The sequence below is a fragment of the Geotrypetes seraphini genome, chromosome 7, assembly GCF_902459505.1.
Source record: "Geotrypetes seraphini chromosome 7, aGeoSer1.1, whole genome shotgun sequence".
NCBI classification, from domain to species: Eukaryota; Metazoa; Chordata; class Amphibia; order Gymnophiona; family Dermophiidae; genus Geotrypetes; species Geotrypetes seraphini.
Window position 1 is genome coordinate 106,918,787 of NC_047090.1, and position 21,869 is coordinate 106,940,655.

Consider the following 21,869-nt stretch of genomic DNA (forward strand, 5'->3'; position numbering starts at 1 on the left):
ACTGGCAAATTGTGCACAATTATCACTTTCAGTAACTTATCCCTGATGAAGCAATCAACTTGTGAAAAGGTAGAGCCGCCGTTGGTTTTCCAATGAACTTCCGACTGGATTTCAATGGAACCTTAGATTTCTAAAGGACTCTAACAAGTTACAAGCATTTGGATCATCTGTTCAATGTCTGTTTGATCTTGATATAGACATATGCACTTGAGGACTTCAAAAGGACTTCATTAAAGTGCAATTAAGATTCAAATTGGCGGGTTTAAGGTCATCTAGAAGCATTAGATGAAGGCAGGTATACGCACTTTGTAAGATGTAATGTCAGATAGTAAACTGCTTGACTTTTCACAATTGCAACATACATTTGGTCTGGCTAAATCTCAAAATTACAGATGGTTGCAATTGATGCAGGCCATTCAGGAAGGTTCCCTGATTGGAAAAAAGTTTAAAAATCAATATAGCTTGCAGGTACTGTGTTTTCAAGTGGACTTCCTGGGACACCAGGCCACTCAGTGGTATAAATTAATATATGGATTTTTGAAAAAGAAACCAAAGACTGGTCTTCGTGACATTTGGAGCATTGCGTCTCAATGGCCACGAATCTGGACTTGGAGGTTGAGATGTACGGTGTCTGCATCTATGAGACAAACATGTTTTTTTCTTGTTACATAGAGTGTATTGGACCCCAGTTCGGTTATAGAAATTAGACAGTTCAAAGTCTAATAGATGTTGGCACTGTCATCTCGAAGCTGGGACATTGGACCATTTACTGTACTATTGTCCCTTGATTCTTAAATTTTGGAGATCCATATGGGATCAGGTGAACAAAATATTGGAAAATCCAGTGACATTGACGTACAATACCATCCTATTTGGTACGCCAAATATCTGCTAGGAATAACAAACTTCTCTTTATAATGACAGGGGTTGCCATACAACTTATATTGAAGAATTGGAAGAACTGGGATAGGTTAAATTACATTTTCTGGTGGGAATCTCTTTGTTATACTTTTTAAATGGAACATTTGATGGCTAAACAGCAGGGAAGTTACAGGAAATTTCTGGATGTTTGGGAGCCATTGGTTAAATTTTGTAAGGACTGATAACTAACTTTATTTTACTGACCCCCTCGGAGCCGAACGGATGGAAACAAAATTTTTTTTTTTTTCGGGAGGACCTCGAGGAGGAGGAGGAGGAAATCCATCTCACTCTGTGCACCTTGTCCCGGGGCCGAACGCTGCTCGCAGACGGGGCCCCCGAGGTCGAGGGCAAGGTCGAGGCCGAGGTCGGTGGTGCCCCGGTAGCCGAGACCGAGGGAATCGAGACCGAGGTTGCTGAGGTCGGTGCCCCCGAGGCCGAAGCAGTCGAGGTCGCAGCCCGCTGCAGTTGTTCGAGGGTGCCAGACAGCTCCGAGGAGATCAATGCTCGGAGCAGGTCCTGGAACGTCGGGATCCCAACCATGGTAGGCAGATCCGAGGCCGGGGGATGCTCCCTGGAGGGCGACCTCGGTCTCGAGTATTCCCTCGGGGCATTAGTGGCCGGAGTCCTGGGAGGGGCCAAGGACGACCCACCCGCCGCAGAGGAACTCGAGGATGGCTTCTTCGACGACCCTGGAGTCGGGGATGGAAAAGAGGACTTATCCGAGGCAGGTTTGGTCGCAGGCGTTGGCTTCGAAGTCGAGGTCGAGGCACGCGACGCCGCCGAAGGCGCCGAGGCCGAGGTCAAGGCCGGGGCCGAAGCCGACGTCGAGGCCTTCCCGGGCGCGGAGTCAATTGTAAAAAGCTCCGCCATCCTGGCGCGGCGTCGACGGAGCGCTCTAGCCTGAAGAGTGGAACACCGATCGCAGGAATTAGTCGGATGCTCGGGTCCAAGGCAGAGCAAGCACCACCGGTGGGGGTCAGTGATGGATAGTAACCGCTCACACCGGGTGCATTTCTTAAAGCCCATCGAGGGACGGGACATGAAAAAGTAAAGGGGCCGGGAACGAACGAAGTCCCTCGGCCGCGGCTCCCGGGAGCCCCCGGAGCCGAATGGATGGAAACAAAAATTTTTTTTTTTCGACAAAAAACGACGGACTATAAAGGAAAAACAATAAATAAAGCACAGCGACCGAGCTAAACAACTCAGACGCGGTGTCAGAAGGCCGAAAAATAGGAGCTCAATTTCCACAGGGCTTCTGGCTCCGCGGAAAAAACTGAACTGAGGACCACGAGGTGGGATGCGCCCTCTAGTGGGCAAGAAGGCATGCTCATGCGTGGTGCAGTGTAGCAAACTTGAAACTTCAATCAAGTTTGCTTGAAAAGCTGTCCGCGCTGGGGCTCCGTAGATGACGTCACCCACATGTGAGAATATGCTGCCTGCTTGTCCTGGGATAAAGGCTTATATTGTCATATCTTAACCCCAATTCTGACTAAATGGAAAGGGCAAAGGAGAATGAGGAACAGAAAGAAAGGCTGGATTAAAAATGGGGAAAAAAAGACCAGTACAGAAGGAAAGTTGAAGCAATGAAAATCCATTTACTCCACTTAAGACTACCGTATAAATTTGAATATAAATCAAGGTAACCTTTTTCTTCTCTCAAAAAACAAGGGGGGGGGGAGGGAAGTAAAAGTTGACTCGAATATAAACTAAGGTTAGAAATTTGGGCATGCCATAAGTAATCACTAATTTTTTAGTTGGTCTGTTTCAAGTCCATAAAACCTGAAGGAGAGCTGACATATTTTCCTGCTTAGGGCCACGACACCAACCAAAGTTTCTGGACTTCTATCCCCACCAGAACACCTGGCCTCAGTCACACATGCATAAAGCAGAAAAAACATTTTTCAAATACAAACCCACAACTAAAAGTACTACTGTACATAAATGTAACCCTAATATGCCAGACTCTGCACAAGAGAAATACATTTTTTCCTGAACAGTCCAAAATATAAAAACAACAGATTGAAATATGTAAATTTTGAAAATTTACATCATTAAATTGAAAATGAAAATATTTTTCTCATCTTTATCTGGCGATTGTATTTTTCTGATGTTGTTCTATCTGTGCTCTTAACTCTGTTTCAAAGCCCACTTTATGCATTTGCTATTTCTTTCTTCTCCTTCACTTTTTGTACTACATCCTTCTTTGGTACTAATTTTCATATTCAGTTTTCTTCCACTTTTCTGCCTCCATCTCAAATCTCTTTCCAGCTCTTCCCCTTCCCTCTGTCCATGTGTACCATCTCTTCCTTCCTCTTCCACTTCCTTCCATCCATGTGCCACCATTTCCTTCATCTCCCTCCAACCATGTGCCCCCGTTTCTCTTCTCTGCCCCTCCCTTTCAGCACCTCTTCCTTTCTTCCTCCCTCCCCCCTGCTCCTGGTTCTACCAAATGTTTTCCCCACCCGGTTCTGAAGCCTCCCTCACCACGAAAACTATGAGGTCACCGCTGGTGTGAAGTGATTCTCTTGCACTGTCCACGGCCTCCTCTGAACCGTTCCTTTGCTGCAGTCTGCCTAAGCGGAAACAGGAAGTTGCTTCAGAGGGGGGTGGACTGCGGCAAAAGAAAAGTACAAGGAAGGCCACCAGCAGTGCTGGAGAATTAAAGAACAGTGGCTTAGGCACTCCTATCCTCCACTACCCGCTTCTCATTGCCCCAGGCCGACATTGCACTTATAAGTCCCAATGCTCTAGAAGCTGACACCGGTGCTGTGTTCAAAGCTTTCTGTACTCCCTTCGAGAATCCTGGTGAGGGCGGGATGCTCAAGGCCCTTCATCAGCCCAGCACAGAGCGCTGGCGTCGGCTTCCAGAGCATCAGGTCTGTAAGTGCGATGTCGGTCTGGGGCAATGGGGAGTGGGTAGTGGAGGATAAGAATGTCGGTCATTAGGGGGGAGAGAGAGAGATAGCAATATCAGTCATCAGGGGGGGGGGGGATAGCAGTGCCGGTCATTGGAGGAGGGTAGAGGATAGCAGTGCTGGATATCTGGAAGGGTGGAAAATAGCAGCGTTAGTCGTTGGGTGGGGAGGGGAGGTAAAAAGCACCATCATCGAAAGGAGGATCAAATATAAACAGAGACCCCTACTTTGGGGCCCAAAAATCTTGGTTTATATTCGAGTATGTACGGTATGTCTTCCTTTCCTATAGTGTTACCTCATACACAGTCTCTCCTGTTAGTAGAGTTGACAGGTGAGAGGCCAGGCATAACAGGATTTTTATGAATATTGTGCTTCTATTTTTATAATGGTACTTTCTCCATTGGGGTGATGAATATATAGTTTGTAAGTAATCAGGGACATTCACTGCCCAATTCTAAAGTCATATCCTAGTTTAATAGAAGGAGTTGCACACTCTGCCCCCCTCCATCTTCCTCTACAAAAAAACCAAACAAAAAACCAACAACCCCAAACACATCAAAGGTTTCCATTAACTAGTTTTATTTTCCTCTAAATTATTCAGTCTCAATGACAAACCACATTTTTAGCTTTGAGGCAGCCATTCTTGCTGAATGTAATTCAAGCAGATAGAAACAGCCTTGGGGGTTTGAACATAAAAGGAAAACCAATGGCCAACTAAAAACCAAAACAGGTACTGTAAATTACCTGTCATCATTTAGATTGTATCTCAAAAATCATTGTACATGTAAAGAGAAAAGAAAAAAAATAAAAAGTACAACATATAATACAAAACACTTTCACTATAGCATACTATACACACCCCCTTCCCATCACCCCAATCTCTACAGGAGGGTTCCCCCACTATTTGCCCGCTTGCTGGGCCTGCCTGCGGAGCAGAACGTAGATCTTCTCTTTGATCCAGTCTTTATTGTAGGGTTGATAAGTCTGAGTATCCGCCCGATAGCTAAGGCAAAAAGATAAGAAGAAAAAGAAACGATGCTTTTTAAAAAACATTTGGAAGGATAGAGTTATCTATTTTTTATTCATGTACTACTACTTTCTCTGAGGTCAAATGAAAGTGGTTTACATGGAAAGATATAATGAAGCCAAGTTAAGAAAGCAACATCAAACTACTCACCAGAAGCAAGATGATTCGCATATGAAAGTTAAGAGGAAATAAGAGATGCTATGATAGATTACCCTGGGCCAGATTCTCAAAACTCACCGTGCATTTAACGATGGATGCTAAACCAGTCTTAGCCAGTTTAGCATCCAAGAATTTTCACAATGGTCTTTTCCATGCTTCCTAGCAGCCTATTATTATGCTATGCAAATGTAGTACGAGATCATTAATATTAAAATGGTAGTACAACAAGGTTATTAATTTTAAAATGAGCAATCTGGTCAATACTCTAAACTTTTTGCCCACTTTTTGCAGGCAAAAATTTCCGGCAGGGTCTGAGCTGTCAGTCTTACTTTCCTGTCAGTGCCTGAGTGCTTATTGGCTCAGGCACCAATAGGAAAGTAAGTCTTGACAGCTCAGACCCCATCACAAAAAATGCCCTCCTGCCCACAAATTAAAAAGAAAAGGAACCCCCCCCCCCCCCCCCCCGTTCAATGACCTCCGTCCCCAGCACTCTTAAAAAAAATTGGCAGGAGGGATACCCACTCCCTCTGGCCAGCAGACCCGCCTATTCATAATGGCGGGCCTTCCACTTTCCGGTGCATCATGAGTTACACTAGGAGGGGCCTAAGGCCCTAACTGGCTCTGGCACCTAAGGCCCTCCTCTGGGAGGGGCCTTACAACCTGAGTCAGAGCCTTAGGCCCATGCCCCAAAACACAGAAGCAGTGGTACCACTTGATTGCTCCACAAAGGGAATATGCAGAGTGGTCCTCACAGAGGCCTAAGGATGTCAAGAATTCACCCAGGTGCGTCGAGGCAAATACAGACCAGAGGGTCTCCATGCAAAAATGCTATACCCAAAAGGTACAGAACCAGAATAGGACAAAAAGAACCTCCCTTCTTTAGGGCCACAACACAAATATAATAGCAGCCAAGACATCATCTATGTTTCTAAAACAGATTCTACTGAACCAGCATTAGAAGAGTAAGTAAGTTCAACAGCTTGCTGCTTTAGCTCCAAGTCCAGAGCAGGAGGCTTCTTCTTGACTACTTCCATGACCCACTAATCCAAAGTGATGTGGGCACACTCATGGAGGAATAAACAAAATCTGCTTTCCACTTGAACCACTGAGGGGCTCGTTGTACCCTCACTGGGCAGAAAGCTCAGCTACACTGGCAGAACTGAAGTATCCGGATCTCTTGGGACCACAAAAGAAGCGTGGCCAAAAGAACTTGTATGCAGTAGAGGCTGGAGTCACCAAGTGTCAGCTTGCCCAAAAGTGATGATGCCTAGTTGCCAAAGGCCACCAAGAACCTTTGTGCTCAAGTTCAGGAAGCTGGAGAGGCTGAGCTTCCTCCATGTCTTTCACTAAAAATTTCCAGGTCCTCCCTGAACAGCAACCGCCTTCGAAATTAAGTTGACTGAAGGCCACAGTAGCACAGCCACAACCAACAGCAAGCCACCAATGAAGCTGCCACTGAAATGAACCCTACTCCAGGCAAGAAGCTTCTGGAGTCTCTGGCCCCCCCAGCCCCCCAAATAGCCACCTGGGCAGAGGAAAACCCCAGCTTAAACTGCTGTTTCACTATATTGTCATGTAGCTCCCTCAGAGCTGAATCCTCTTGAACTGGCACAGCAGCTTTTTATTTTGTGGCCACTGAGACAAGCATATCCACATTAAGGTACTGCCAGTTCTTTTTCACCTTCTCAGGGGGCAAAAGTATGAAGACACTCAAGGGCCTTAGCCCCTCTAAGGATCCAATCTAGGGACTCTCATTCTGCCAACATCATATAAGAGAGCTCTATCAAGCAGAAAAATGTTTCAGTGGGATCGCCAGCACAGATCGTCCGAGAGGTCAGCTACAGCTACTCCAGGAGTCCAAAGGCCTCCAAGACTGCATCAATAAGGCAAGACAGCTCCTCTCTCTTAAACAGCTGGATATATGTGACCAATTCTTTTGGCTCCTCTCTCTGTGAAAGATACTGCTGTAAATCTGAATTCGGGAGGGGCTAAAAACATTCCAAATCATCCGAGAACCACTTAGCTCCATGATGGCTTGGGCCCCTTACTGATGCTTGACCCCTGCCTTGGAGCCCCAGATGGGCCCCCAAGGCCCTAACACTTGTCCAGGGATCAGACTTGCAGGGCTTGCTTAACCCTCTGGGCTAAGTCATTGTGCCAAAAAGAATCCAGGGCTCGATCAGATCTTCCTCTCCCTTGCTGACAGACCCAGAATGGGTGGAAGAAAAATGACCCCTCCCCCAATGAGGGCCAAGAATGCTCCTGCTGCAGACAAATGCAGGATAAAAAAAATGCAGGAGACAAAATGGCTGCTATTCCCACCAAAAACAATAGGTCCTGATGTCTCCAGGACCTGGGAAATGCACCTGGGGTTCTTCTGCCCAAGGGCTGTTTCCAAAGTTGTAAATGGAACGTCAAAGGAGGGGCAGAGAGAGTCAGCAGCTGAACTCAGCTGATGATTCTCAGAGGCAGAATAGCACCTGCTGGCAGGCCAGCCTGGCCATGGGGCCAATGTGCTTGCACCAACTTGGACCAAGGGCTCCAGCCATCTAAACTACCTTCTAGCTCAATTGTGTGTGCAAAGAGAAGCTCAATCTTTTGCTTCTCTTTGTTCTACCCTGAGGAGGCAAAGAAAAATACTGAGGTTTTCCATTAGGCATCAGATCTTATACTAGTGAGATAACAGGAAAGATATCTTTTTTTCTCCCTCTGTTGCTAGATAAGGATATACCCCTCTTGTTCAGAACAGTGAAGCTGATGCTAAGGAAGGATGAATTTTAAATAAAATATGAAAGATTGTTGTTGAATGAAGATCTGCATACATCTGTTTAAAAAGTTAAACCTACCATGGCACTAACATATGCTACAAAGAAAAGGAGCATGCATTCCCTCTCTCCCAGGCCAATAGCCCATTGGATCCATTAAAACAGTTGTTATAGCTCAGCGTAGCCTTGCTTGCTTACATAAAATTTTTATACCTAGCTAGCTGAGCAATTTGCTGTCACGTATAAAACTTCATATCAGTGACATTCTGCAGAATGTAGAAATGTCTACATTCAGAACACAGATAATTGCTGACAACAGACCTTAATGGAAAGAGAAAGCAATTGAGATTCAGTGTTTTTGACAGAGGTGGCACTGTTAAAGTAGTTTGTTCTAATGGATGCCTTAGAGATGAGAATCAAAGAAAAGTAGCTGCTCACTTCTGCATCACAGATACAACATATCTCACCTAGTTACTAGAACAAGGTGCAAGCATATCACATCAGGTGACAGACAAGTAGTACAAATACTGAATGTAAAATATACAAATGCTACCTTTCATTCTGACCTTGAAGGGACTTTCATTTCATTCCATGTTAGTTATTTTACTCATTCTTTTGCAAACACATCCAGAAAGGGATACAGATAGTCCATAAAAGTACAAGGCAATACAGAATTTAGAAATAAATGTAACAGTGTAAATATGCATAAGGCTTGCTATGTTGTTTCTAACATCAGTTTCTTATCAGTTGTGGGAATTTGTTGCAGGGGAGGAGGAAGGAACTCGATTAAGCTAATCACCTAATTGTGCTAAAGGTAACCATTTGCATATTTCAGGACTGTGCTGTAGACCTTATCTCTAATTCTACAGGGACAAAGGAATTATCCAGGGCTCCTTCAAAACATCAACTGTTGACACTGATCTGACATTCAAAGAGGCATTTTATCTTCAGAAATGTGAAATTTTCTGAAGTGGTACATAGTGCTAAAATGCGATACATACAATGAATAGAAAGAAATGGCATTTTCAGAAGTTATTTTCTCCATGTTTAGGTACTGATATACAAAGGGGCTCTTTTACTAAAGCTTAGCGCACTAACTCTTTGAGCTTTTTGCCATTTAGAGCAGGGGGCCCCAAAATCCCTCCTTGAGGGCAGAATCCAGTCGGGTTTTCAGGATTTCCCCAATGAATATGCATTGAAAGTAGTACATGCACATAGATCTCATGCATATTCATTGGGGAAATCCTGAAAGCCCGACTGGATTCGGCCCTCAAGGAGGGATTTTGGGGACCCCTGATTTAGAGCATGCAAAGCTTTAGTAAAAGGGCTCTTAAGTGTCTGGAAGATCTATCAGAGAGCAACTGTGTGCTCCATGAGTTGAAGGGAATCACAAACAGGCAGGTACATGGGACCTTGACACAAGGCTCAAAGGAACACAGAAAACAACACTTTTTTGATGATTATACTATAATTTCAGCAAGACATACAAATGAGCAGATCTAATGATTCAGTTGTTGAAATTATATGATACAATAAATTAATGCAATGCATATATGTTTAAATAAAAAGTAAATGACAAGTCTTAATGGGCAAAATACTTTTTTTTGCCGTAATTGACAAATCAAATGGTATGATGAAATTACAGGAATAAAATCTTTTCAAAAATTTATTTCGACATAAATACAAAAACATGTATTGTAGCTCAAGAAGAGAACAAATGGCACCCACTCTCAGTCAAATAATGCCCCCTGCAGGAAGGATTGATGTTGTGTATTGTGTACTAGCTTTCAAAGACTATACAGATTGTTCTGAATTCAAAGCTTCACTAAGAAAAAAAAAATCTGATGCAAAATGCATCTGCATAGCAGGAACCAACAATATTATCTGCTAATTTTCTCAGGAATTCTGGATATCTGCAACATGCCTCATACTGTATCCTCTTAAGACTATATGAAACAGGTGCTATTTTAACTACTGTATTTGTAATCTTGATACAGGAATAATACTTGTATATGCCAAAAATCAAGTAAGATTTCTGAAGAACAGTTCTGAAATTGGTATCAAACTTGTGTAATGTCCTTTCTTTGAATATGAGAGCCATGCAGGACATAGTTGCTTTTCAGAAAGCTTGTAAAACGATTGTGGCATTTAGCTTTTAGTTAATTTAGATGAGCTTTTAAAAAAGAGCACACGCTAAATACTGAGCCACCCACAGGAATGGGAATGAGCAGCTCGGCAGCACAATTTATTAGGTAAATCAAAAGCAGAAAACATGTGATGTAAACCATGGGACTGTTGGATGATCAAGGAGAAAAAGGTGTGCTCAGGAAGGATAAGGCCATAGCAGAGAGACTGAATGAATTCTTTGCTTCGGTCTTTATGGAAGATGTAAGAAATCTTCCTGAACTGGAAATGTTTACAAGGGTGATGAGCAATGTTCCCTCTAATTTTTCATAGGCTGTGTGCGCAAAAAAATTCATCTGTGCGCATTTTAAAGAAAAAATAAATTTGTGTGCGCTATAAAAATGATTGCCAGAGGGCCCGGAGTTCAGTTATGGGCATTTATGAGCAGGTCTTTGAGTTCAGTCTGAATTAACAAAAACACAATGTAAATTTAGTTACACTTTATGTAACATAAAGTCTCATTTCAATAAACATAAATTATGTTTCATTGAGCGCTACCTATAAATAAAGTATCATTATACTTTATACTTAAAATTTAGAAAATAACAGCAATTTAGTTTTCAAAGTTTTTCCCTGCGATCTTTCATATTTATCCAGTCCGAATAAATTCTGTCAAGATCTGTTGAGCCTCCATCTTGAAGGTGATTCTTAACAAGCATCAGCATTTCCAAATGCTCTAAATGTAAACGATTCCTTTGTTTAGTCTTCAAATTGTTCATTAGACTAAAACCACGCTCACAATCTGAACTAGATGCTAAGACTATGGCACCAATGTCCATCAATTTTGCTAAATCTGCAAATTGATCATTCTGAAATGCAAATTTCATCATATCTGGAAAGCTGTTTATCAGATTGCTTTTGATTTTTTCTGCAACAAGGAATTTAAAGTCATTATATTGCTGAATAATAACACTTTCCTCCGGAAGAAATTGTTTATACTTTAAACAAAGAGATCTGATATGTCTATTTCCGAAGTCAAAGTTGCATTGTGATATTGCTATACAGTCAAAAGCAGACCATTCCTCAACTTCATTTTCAGGAAATCTTTCACCCAGATGCAAACATAGGATGTTGATGAAGGTTAATATGGAATTACTATCCACTGAAACTTTTTCTCCAGACCTTATCCAGTTGTCAAGAAGACTGTTGACTTTATCACTCCACTTAACCTTGTCACCTAAGTATTGCATTCAAAGTTTGTTCAATTTACCCTGTGCAAGATGACAAGCTTCCAATGGTGTCAAACCACGTTTTTGAAATGCCATGGTTAAAGAAGCCAGTTCTGATAAGACATCATTCAAAACCTCAAGTGTAATATGAAATTGTTTACTGTTCAGCTTCTTATAGCAGTACTTTGCAATAGGATAATTATCTTTGTCTTCTTCAAAATATTTTAACAGGAGATCATAATTTTGAATAATTGCTTTAAGTGCAAAGTGTCTAGATAACCAGCGCACTTCATTCAGAGGTCTGAAAGCAATTAAGAACATAAGAACATAAGAAGTTGCCTCCGCTGAGGCAGACCCTAGGTCCATCCTGCTCAGCGGTCCGCTCCCGCGGCGGCCCATCAGGCCCATTTCCTGAGCAATGGTCTATACCTATCTATACCCCTCAATCCCTTTTTCTTCTAGGAATCTATCCAAACCTTCTTTGAAACCATTTAATGTTTTCTTGTCTACAACAGCCTCTGGAAGCGCGTTCCACGTATCCACCACCCTCTGAGTGAAAAAGAACTTCCTAGCGTTTGTTCTAAACCTGTCCCCTTTCAATTTCTCCGAGTGCCCCCTTGTACTTGTGGCGCCCCTTAATTTGAAAAATCTGTCCCTGTCTACTTTTTCTATGCCCTTCAGGATCTTGAAGGTTTCTATCATGTCTCCTCTAAGTCTTCACTTCTCCAGGGAGAAAAGTCCCAACTGCTTCAATCTTTCGGTATATGGAAGTTTTTCGATTCCCTTTATCAGTCTAGTTGCTCTTCTTTGTACTCCCTCAAGTACCGCCATGTCTTTCTTGAGGTACGGCGACCAGTACTGGACGCAGTACTCCAGGTGCGGCCGCACCATTGCACGATATAGCGGCATGATGACTTCTTTCGTCCTGGTTGTAATACCCTTCTTAATGATACCCAACATTCTGTTTGCTTTCCTTGAGGCCGTGGCGCATTGTGCTGATGCCTTCAGTGTTTCATCTACCATCACTCCCAGGTCTCTCTCCAGGTTGCTGACCCCTAGTGATGTTCCCCCCATTTTGTATGTGAACATCGGGTTCTTTTTCCCCACGTGCATGACCTTGCATTTCCCCACGTTGAAGCTCATCTGCCATTTTTCGGCCCACTTTTCCAGCTGTGTTAGATCCTTTTGAAGATCTTCGCAGTCTTCCCTGGTTTGAGCCCTGCTGCATAGTTTGGTGTCATCTGCAAATTTAATGACCTCACACTTGATTCCCGCCTCTAGGTCGTTTATGTAGATATTGAACAGGAGCGGTCCCAGCACCGACCCCTGCGGAACTCCGCTCGTGACCCCTTTCCAGTCTGAGTAGTGGCCCTTTACGCCAACCCTCTGCTTCCTGTTTGCCAGCCAGACCTTGATCCATCGGTGGACCTCCCCTTGTACCCCGTGGTTCCATATCTTTTTAAGCAGTCTCTCGTGTGGCACCTTGTCGAAGGCTTTTTGGAAGTCAAGGTAAATGATGTCTATAGATTCCCCTTTATCCACCTGACTGCTCACCCCCTCAAAGAAGTACAATAAGTTAGTGAGGCATGACCTACCCTTGCAGAAGCCGTGTTGACTCGGTTTTAGCTGCCCATTTTTTTCGATGTGCTCACAGATGCTGTCTTTGATCAGTGCCTCCATCATCTTTCCCGGGACTGAGGTCAGGCTTACCGGCCTGTAGTTTCCCGGGTCTCCTCTTGCGCCCTTCTTGAAGATGGGTGTGACATTTGCTATTTTCCAATCCTCCGGGATCTCACCGGTTTTTAAGGATAGGTTGCATATCTGTCGAAATGGCTCCGCTATTTCATTTTTTAGCTCCTTGAGTACCCTTGGGTGAATGCCGTCCGGACCTGGCGATTTGTCGTTCTTTAGTCTGTCAATCTGCTTAAGTACATCCTCTTGGCTTACTTCTAAATCGACCAGCTTATCATCTTGGTCTCTTATTACGATCTCCTCGGGTTCCGGAATGTTAGTTATATTTTCCATTGTGAAGACTGACGTGAAGAACTCATTTAACCTGTCAGCTATCTCTTTCTCTTCTTTTACTACTCCCTTTCTGTCACCATCGTCCAATGGTCCCACTTCTTCTCTCGTTGGTTGCTTCCCCTTGACGTATCTGAAGAACGACTTGAAGTTTGTTGCTTCCTCTGCAAGTCTTTCTTCGTATTCTCTTTTTGCTTTTCTAACCACTCGGTGACACTCCTTCTGGTGTTGTTTGTGCACTCTTTGGTTCTCCTCTGTTTGGTCTTTTTTCCATTTCCTGAACGATGCCTTCTTGTCGCTTATTGCCTTCTTCACTGCATTTGTTATCCACACTGGATTTTTCGTTCTATTTTTTTTGCACCCTTTTCTGAACTTGGGGATGCATAGGTTTTGCGCTTCGTGCATAGTCTCCTTGAGTAAGGTCCAGGCTTGTTCTACGGATTCCGTCTTCCCTATGTTGCCTTTGAGTTTCTTTCCCACTATTTTCCTCATGGCATCATAATTTCCTTTTTTGAAATTGAGTGCCGTCGTTGTGGTTCTTTTCCCCTTTGATGATCCAATTTCAAGCCTGCACTGGATCGTGTTGTGATCGCTGTTACCTAGCGGGGGTAATACCGCCACCTCCTTTGCTGGCCCTCCTAGGCCGTTGAAGATTAGGTCAAGAGTGGCATCGCCCCGTGTTGGTTTCGTGACCAGTTGCTCCATGAAACAGTCCCTCGTGACCTCTATGAATTTGGTCTCTCTTGCGCAGTTTGAGTGCCCAATACTCCAGTCTATCCCAGGATAGTTGAAGTCCCCCATCACCAGCACACTTCCGCTTTTGCATACCTGCCTCAGTTCAGCTTCCAGCTCCTGGTCGATTTCTTCCGGTTGTCCAGGTGGGCGGTAGTACAGACCCAATTTAATGTCTGCCCCTGCTCCTCCCTGTAGTTTAACCCATAGTGATTCCAAGCCATCCACCCGTACTGTTGTTTCCATCTTGGCTGATGGTATGGAGTCTTTTATGTACAGCGCTATTCCTCCACCCTTTTTATGTGTCCTGTCTCTCCTGTACAGTTTGTACCCTGGTATGGCCACATCCCATTGATTTTCCTCAGTCCACCACGTTTCTGTGACTCCAATTATGTCTAGGTCCTTATTGCTGGCAGTGAATTCCAGTTCTCCCATTTTGGCCCTCAGGCTCCTAGCATTTGTGTATAGGCAGTTTAAGACCCTGTTTTTTGTCCTCTCATTTTGTTTCCCTCGTGCTTTGGTACTCTTGCGGTTTTCTTCATGGTTTACCAGCCCCTGAGCTTCGTCCTCCTCCTGCTGTGTGTGTGTGACGTCCTCTGCCTGCTTCCCTTGCATCTCCTGCTCTCCTAATTCCCACTCAGTCCTGGGCTCTTTTACACTATGTCTTTGTCCCTCTGGTTCCTGTTGTTCTGTATTGGTGCCGCTTACCAGGTCCATTTGTACCCTTGATCCCTGCAAAGCATCTTTAGGTCCCTTTTCAAAACATAGACGCTCAGTCCCGAGTCCTCCTTTACAATGTCCCAGTTCAGTATCCTTGTCAGGTACTGATGTCCGATGTGTCAAGGTCAGGTCGACTATCGGCTTTCCCCTTCTCCTCAGTTTAAAGCCAAGTCTATGACGTTCTGGACGTTGCGTGCCAGCATCCTCGTCCCATCTGTGCTAAGGTGCAGTCCATCTCGTCTGTAGAGCTTGTTCTTCCCCAAGAAAGTAGTCCAGTTCCTAACAAAGTGGAAACCCTCCTCCTCGCACCATCTCCTCAGCCAAACGTTAATTGATTGTAGTTCGCTCTGTCTTTTTGTGTCCGCTCTCGGTACTGGCAGGATCTCTGAGAAGGCATCTGCTATTTCTTGAAATTTGCATCGTTTAGTAGAAGACCGACAGAACACCGTGTACACAGTTCTCATTACAGTTTCTACTTCTTTCATCAATTTTACTTCTTTCCATGAATCCGAAAGCCCCAAATCTTCCCGATGTGCAACACAATGTTGCTGCACTAAATTTAGAATGTCTTTTCTCAGATGTGCTGCAACACCATCTATTTTGCCCAACATAACAGAGGCACCATCAGAGGTGAACATAATCATTTTATTCAGGTCAAGTTCATGTTTCCTATAGAATTCCCTAATTGCTGTTACTATTGATGTAGCATCACATGCTTTCAACTGTAGCATCCCATCAAATGATGTCCTATACTCATTTGAATTGACTGGCCGATCCTTAAAGTAGAGTATTAAGTACTTGTTGACAGAAATGTCTGTGCTTTCATCAACAGTTAACATATGATACGTTGCTAATTTAATGTCTGCCATACGATCATCTTGCACGATGCCATTGATAATTCCAAGAAATTCAAACGCATAGTTTTTGCTTCTCCAGCTATCAGGTATACTAACATAATTCGTCATGTGCTCATTGATATCTTGAACAGAGAGCATTGAGATATTCATCTTAATGGCCAGCACAACACTATCGACAAGAACCTTAATTTCATCAGGACTGGAACGCTTCCGTTCATTACTAATTTGCCTGTTTTCTTTTTTGGTTGGGCTTTCAAGCAACAAGTTAACCAGGCCCCCTCTTAAATTCAGATTTTTACTTCTGAGTTTCCTAATACTGTCGGTATGAGATTTACTTGATAGATGGCGTTTCAGAAAGTCCAGTTTCCAAACATCATCCCATATTTTTCTAGTAGAGAATTTTCCAGTTGCTTTGGCATCTTGACAATAACAACACACAACTCCATCGTCTTCGTCATAGGTAAATATTTCACACAGTCGAACACGCATTGTATTTCGAGATTCCGGTGTCTCCGTTTCAACAATTTCTTCAAGCCATTCAGGCCTAAAAGCTGTTGCAGCTCTCTTGCGTTTTACACTTTTCACCATTCGCGGTTTAGACATTTTAGTTATATCTGGTTGCAATTTAATAAACGAATACAGTTATACAACCGCAGTACCACGCTGCACACTACGATTCCACTAAATAAACAATATGGCAGAACTTCAGAAAGTCAAAGAATCGGAAGTGTTTCATATCCTATGGGCCATAGGCTATAGCCCTATGGGGCATGCGATGTGTCAAGTTCAACTGCCAAAGATAATGGAATCACATGAATGACTAAAAATTTATATTATAGCACTTCAATAAATGTGATAAATGGGAAATCGGAACATCTGGTCTTCTGCAACATTTTATTTTAGCAGTGAAAATCATTTTAGGCAAAAATTTATTTTTTTTGTGCGCACTATTTTAATTTGTGTGCGCGGGTTCGGCAAGTTGTGTGCGCGCACACAAGCGCACAGCTTAGAGGGAACAGTGGTGATGAGGCGAAGGAATTGAAAGAAATCTCAGTGAATCTGGAAGACATATAAAGCCAAATCGTCTGGAGTGATAAATCGTCTGGACTGGATGGTATTGAAAGAACTCAAACATGAAATTGCTCATCTGTTGTTAGTGATTTGTAACCTGCCGCTAAAATCTGTGTACCTGAAGATTAGAGAGAGGCCAATGTTATGCTGATTTTTAAAAAGGGTTCCATGGGAGATTCTGGGAATTAAAGAATTGTAAGAATGATCTGGAAATTGGAATGAGTGAGGTGATTTAAATTTGCAGATGACACTAAACTGTTCAAAGTTGTTAAAATGCATGTGGGCTATGAAAAACTGCAGGAAGACCTTAGTAAATTAGAAGACTGGGCATCCAAATGGCAGATGAAATTTAATGTAGAGAGTTGCGCGGGGCAGAAATCCCACCCGTCCCCGCCAAAGTCCCACCCGTTCCCACCTGTCCCCGTGAGGAATCCCTCCGTCCCCACCCGTCCTCGCGAGGAATCCCCTCCATCCCCGCCCGTCCCTGTGAGGAATCCCCTCTGTCCCCGCCCATCCCTATAAACTTCAGAAATAGTTATTTCATTTAATTATGCTACTGAATTAAAGGCTCTGGTAGAAACCCATTTACAAATAAGCAAAAAGACTTTATTAATTTGGAAATATTAATTGGGAAGAATACATACTTTGTAAACAGGTTTCTACCAGAGCCTCTAATGTTTATAAATTTTTATCAACACAACTAATATACTACTTTATCCTGAAGCAAAAAAAAAAAAAAGAAATAGAATTCTTTTCCTACCTTTGTTGCCTGGTTTCTGCTTTCCTCATGTTCTCATTCAATGCCTTCCATCCACTGTCTCTCTTCCTTATGCGTCTTCCATTTGCTCTGTTACTGTGCCTCTCCCTTTCTCCCCCTTCCAAATTGGTCTGGCACCCATCTTCTTCCCTCCGCTCCCCCCATAGTCTGGCATCTCTGTCTTCTTCCCTGCCAGCGTCTTTTCCCCACTCTCTCTTCCCCATTTCTTTTCAGCGTCCTTCTCCCCCCCATCTTCCCCATGTCCTGTCAGCGTCCTTCTCCCCCCTCTGTTTTCCACATGTGCTTGCAGTGTCCTTCTCCCCCCTCTGTCTTCCCCATGTCCTTTCAGCGTCCTTCTCCCTCTCTGTCTTCCCCATGTCCTTTCAGCGTCCTTCTCCACCCCTTTATCTTCCACAGTGCTTTCAGCGTCCTTCTCCCCCCCCTCCTTCTCTCCCGCCCCGGATGCAGCACAGCCGGCCAGGTCCCCTTACTTTTGTGGCGCTTCCCCGACCGACTGACAACAGCCCCGGTCTGACAAACCTCCCTGCCCTTAACCGCGAATCTAAAATTACCTTCTTACAGCTGCTGTAAGAAGGTAATTTAGATTTGCGGTTAAGAGTAGGGAGGTTTGTCGGACCGGGGCTGTTGTCGGTCCGTCGGTCGGTTGGGGAAGCACCAGAAAAGTAAGGGGACCTGGCCGGCTGTGCTGCACCTGGGGCGGACCGCCCCCCTCCCTTGGTAGCCACTCGAGCCTACTCTCCTTCTCCTTACCTGCCCTGCCTGCAGCACAGAGCCGAACGGAAGTCTTCCCGACGTCAGCATTGACGTCGGGAAGACTTTCGTTCGGCTCTGTGCTGCAAGCAGAGCAGGTAGGGAGAAGAGCCGCGCGACTGAGTACATCCAGCCCCGCAGGAACCCCGCGACCCTCAGAGGCGTCCCCACGGGATCCCCGCGACCCTAGGGGCATCCCCATGGGATCCCCGTGACCCGAAGGGGGAACCCGCGGGATTCTTGTCGTCCTCGTTCCCGTGCAGCTCTCTAATTTAATGGGGACAAATGCAAATTGATGCACATTGGGAATAATAATCCAAATCATAGTTACTGGATGCTAGGGTCCACCTTGAGGGTCAGTGCTTCTGGTGCCTCCCTGTCGACTGACATAAGCCACCACTGTGGCATTGTCTGAGAAAACCCTGACCACTTTGCCTTCCAGTGATTTTTTCAGCATTTGCAGGGTGAGCAGAATGGCTCACAGCTCCAGTCGGACCACTTCCTTTGCGAGTGTCCTTCAGCCCTGAACTGGGTGATCGGGGCAATGCCCCCCTCCCCCTCTAGCTTTAGAGACTGACTTCTATCGTCAGAATTATCCAAGATGAAAAGTGCAGTGGTATGCCTTTCCCCAACAACTCTGGTTGGAGCCACCAACACAACTCTTCTGTGCTTCCACCATCCAGGCTAGCAGCGTCTGGAGCAAATCCATCTGTGGGGATTATTAGGACAATAGAGAGTCCTGGAGAGGACGCATATGAGCTTTTGCCCAAGGGATGACTACTATGGATGCTATCATGGATCCTATTACCTTTTTTTTTTTCCATTATATTTTTATTTTCAAATTTTACAAAAAGTGTACATAATAATAAAATACAGTTGATAAATGCATGGTATCACTTTTATATCTAACACAATGTATGTCTGGATTTGATTTTCCCCTTCACCCTCCCCCCACCCTTTTATTGCTTTAATATAATATTTTCAAATTTTATAAAAGTATACAACATATTAGAATATAATTGATAATTATTCAATAACATATTTATATCTAATACAATATATTCTGGATAAATTTTATTCATTTTCCCTCCCCCCACCCTTCTATTATTTTTTAATCATATGTTACATTTTGTATCATATATTATAATTTATTATATATAATTTGTTTTCCTTACCCCCCCTATATGTGTGTCATAAAAAAAAAAAAATCTCTAAAAGAAGAAAAGAAGAAAAAGTATTCCATTATTTAATCATTACAGTATTTTGTCAATGGCCCCCATATTTTTATAAATTTATTATATGTCCCCTTTTGTATTGCTATTGTTCTTTCCATTTTAAAAATATGGCATATTGTATTCCACCAAAATGTGTAATTTAGGTTGTTGTAATTTTTCCAATTGTTAGTTATATGTTGAATGGCAACCCCTGTCATAATTAATAAAAGCTTATTATTTTCTGGTGAAATTTGACTTTTTTTTCTCATCATTGTTCCAAATAAAATTGTATCATATGATATTGCAATATGATTTTCCATTAATTTATTAATTTGTGGCCAAATTGAATTCCAAAAAATTTTAATATAAGGACAATGATATAATAAATGATCTAATGTCCCTGGTTCTAGATTACAGTGCCAGCATCTATTAGACTTAGAACTGTCTAGTTTTTGTAAACGAGTAGGGGTCCAAAAAGCTCTATGTAATAAAAAGAACCATGTTTGTCTCATAGACGCTGACACTGTACATCCCATTCTCCAAGACCAAATTAGTGGCCATTGAGATGCATTAATTTGATGTCCAATCTCAATGCTCCAAATGTCTCTTAGACCATTTTTTGGTTTTTTATTCAAATATCCAGATATTAATTTATACCACAATGCGGCTTGATGTCCTAGGAAGTCTGCTTTAAAGCATAAGAACTTTAAACTATATTGATTGTTTAATGATTTCCATTCAGGGAACCCAACCTGAATGGCCTGCTTCAATTGCAACCATTTAAAACTTTGTGTTTTATTAAGACCAAATCTATGTTGCAATTGTGAAAAATCCAGCAGTTTACCTTCTGAAATAATATCATCTAGAGATCTAATTCCTGCAATAATCCAGTTCTTCCAAAGGATTTGAGCTCCGCCAATTTTGATCTTGGAGTTTATCCATATGGATTGATTAGTTGATTTATATATTGGGATGGGTGTTAATTTATCAATAAATCTCAATGTTTTCCAAGTATCCATTATTATTTTATTTTCTTTGTATCTTTTAGGTATATTAATACTTGGTAAATGAACTAAATTTAGGGGAAACATAAGGCGCCATTCCAAATATAACCAATCTGGTGCATTATCTATAAGTTCTGGGAGGATCCAATACATACCCTGACGTAGAATATAGGCTTGATGGTACCTATAGAAATTTGGAAAATTTACCCCTCCCTCCTTAATTGATTTTTGTAAGGTTACTAAAGCTATTCTAGGTGTTTTACCAAGCCAAAGAAATTTTGTTAAAATTCTATTAAGCTTTTTATAAAAGGACCCCTGAAAATAAATAGGTATCATACTCATTTGGTAGCAAACCACAGGCAACATCATCATTTTAATAGTTTGAACTCTGCCCCACCAAGATATATGTAATGGGTTCCATTGTTCACATAACTCCATTACTTTTTTTAATACATATTTTTCATTTTCTTTTACAGTATCTTCAATTGTTTTTTTAACTTGAATGCCTAGATATTTAAATCCTTCTTCTTTCCATATGAATGGAAAAATATCAAATAATCCTTTTACACAGTAAACATTCAAGGGTATAATTTCAGATTTATTCCAATTAATTTTATAACCTGAAAATTTGCCAAACTTATCAATTATTTCCAATAAAGAAGATAAGGTAGACTCTGGATTTCTCAAATAAAGCAAAATATCATCAGCATAAGCCGAAATTTTATATTCCATATCTGAATATGGAATTCCTTGTATCTCCCTCGTTTGCTGTATTGCTAACAATAAGGGTTCTAATACAATATCAAATAACAAAGGAGATAAAGGACAACCTTGTCTAACTCCCCTCTGCAATTGAAAACCATCAGATATCTTATTATTAATATTTAATCTTGCAATCGGGAAGCTATACAATGTTTTTACCATTTGTATAAATCCAGAACCTATACCAAACCATTCTAAAGCCTGATACATAAAATTCCATTCTACCCTATCAAATGCTTTCTCAGCATCTAATGAAACTGTAAAAGCCGGTTCATCCATTTTTTTTGATAAGTTTAGCATGTGAAATAATAGTCTAGAGTTATTGGAGGAATGTCTTTTAGCAACGAAACCCGTTTGATGCATATCTATAATATGTGGGAGAGCTTTGGCTAATCTCAAAGCCAAAATTTTCGCCAAAAGTTTATTATCAACGTTTATCAAAGATATAGGCCTGTAGTTTGAAACCAAAGTAGGATCTTTATTTGGCTTAGGCAAAACAATTATTATTGATTCAGCCATAGTACCTTTTATATTACCTTTTATAAGTTGTGTCTGATATAATTTTAATAAATGTGGGGAGAGGATATTTTGAAATGTTTTATAAAATTCTACTGTGTAACCATCACCACCTGGAGCGGATCCAACTCTAAGAGATCTCAATGCTGTTTCTAATTCTTTTATTGATATAGGTTCTTCTAAACTTCGTTTTATATGATCAGGAATCTTAGGTCCATTTATTAAATCTAAAAATTTTTTTCCATCTTTTTGTTTCTCCAAATAAGGTTCGGAAGAATATAGATCCTTATAAAAATTTAAAAA

At 42.3% G+C, this 21,869-nt stretch overlaps 1 protein-coding gene across 3 annotated transcripts in view; it reads right to left on the reverse strand.

Moving 5' to 3' along the window:
• Positions 1 to 4,393: 4,393 nt before the first annotated feature.
• ERH (ERH mRNA splicing and mitosis factor) overlaps positions 4,394 to 21,869 on the reverse strand; it is a 50,404-nt gene continuing 32,928 nt past the window's right edge. For all 3 annotated transcript variants that reach the window (XM_033952564.1, XM_033952562.1, XM_033952565.1), the window contains one exon: positions 4,394 to 4,839. In XM_033952564.1, coding sequence (XP_033808455.1) covers positions 4,737 to 4,839 — 103 coding nt within the window. In that variant the 3' untranslated portion in view covers positions 4,394 to 4,736. The remainder of the gene's footprint in view (positions 4,840 to 21,869) is intronic.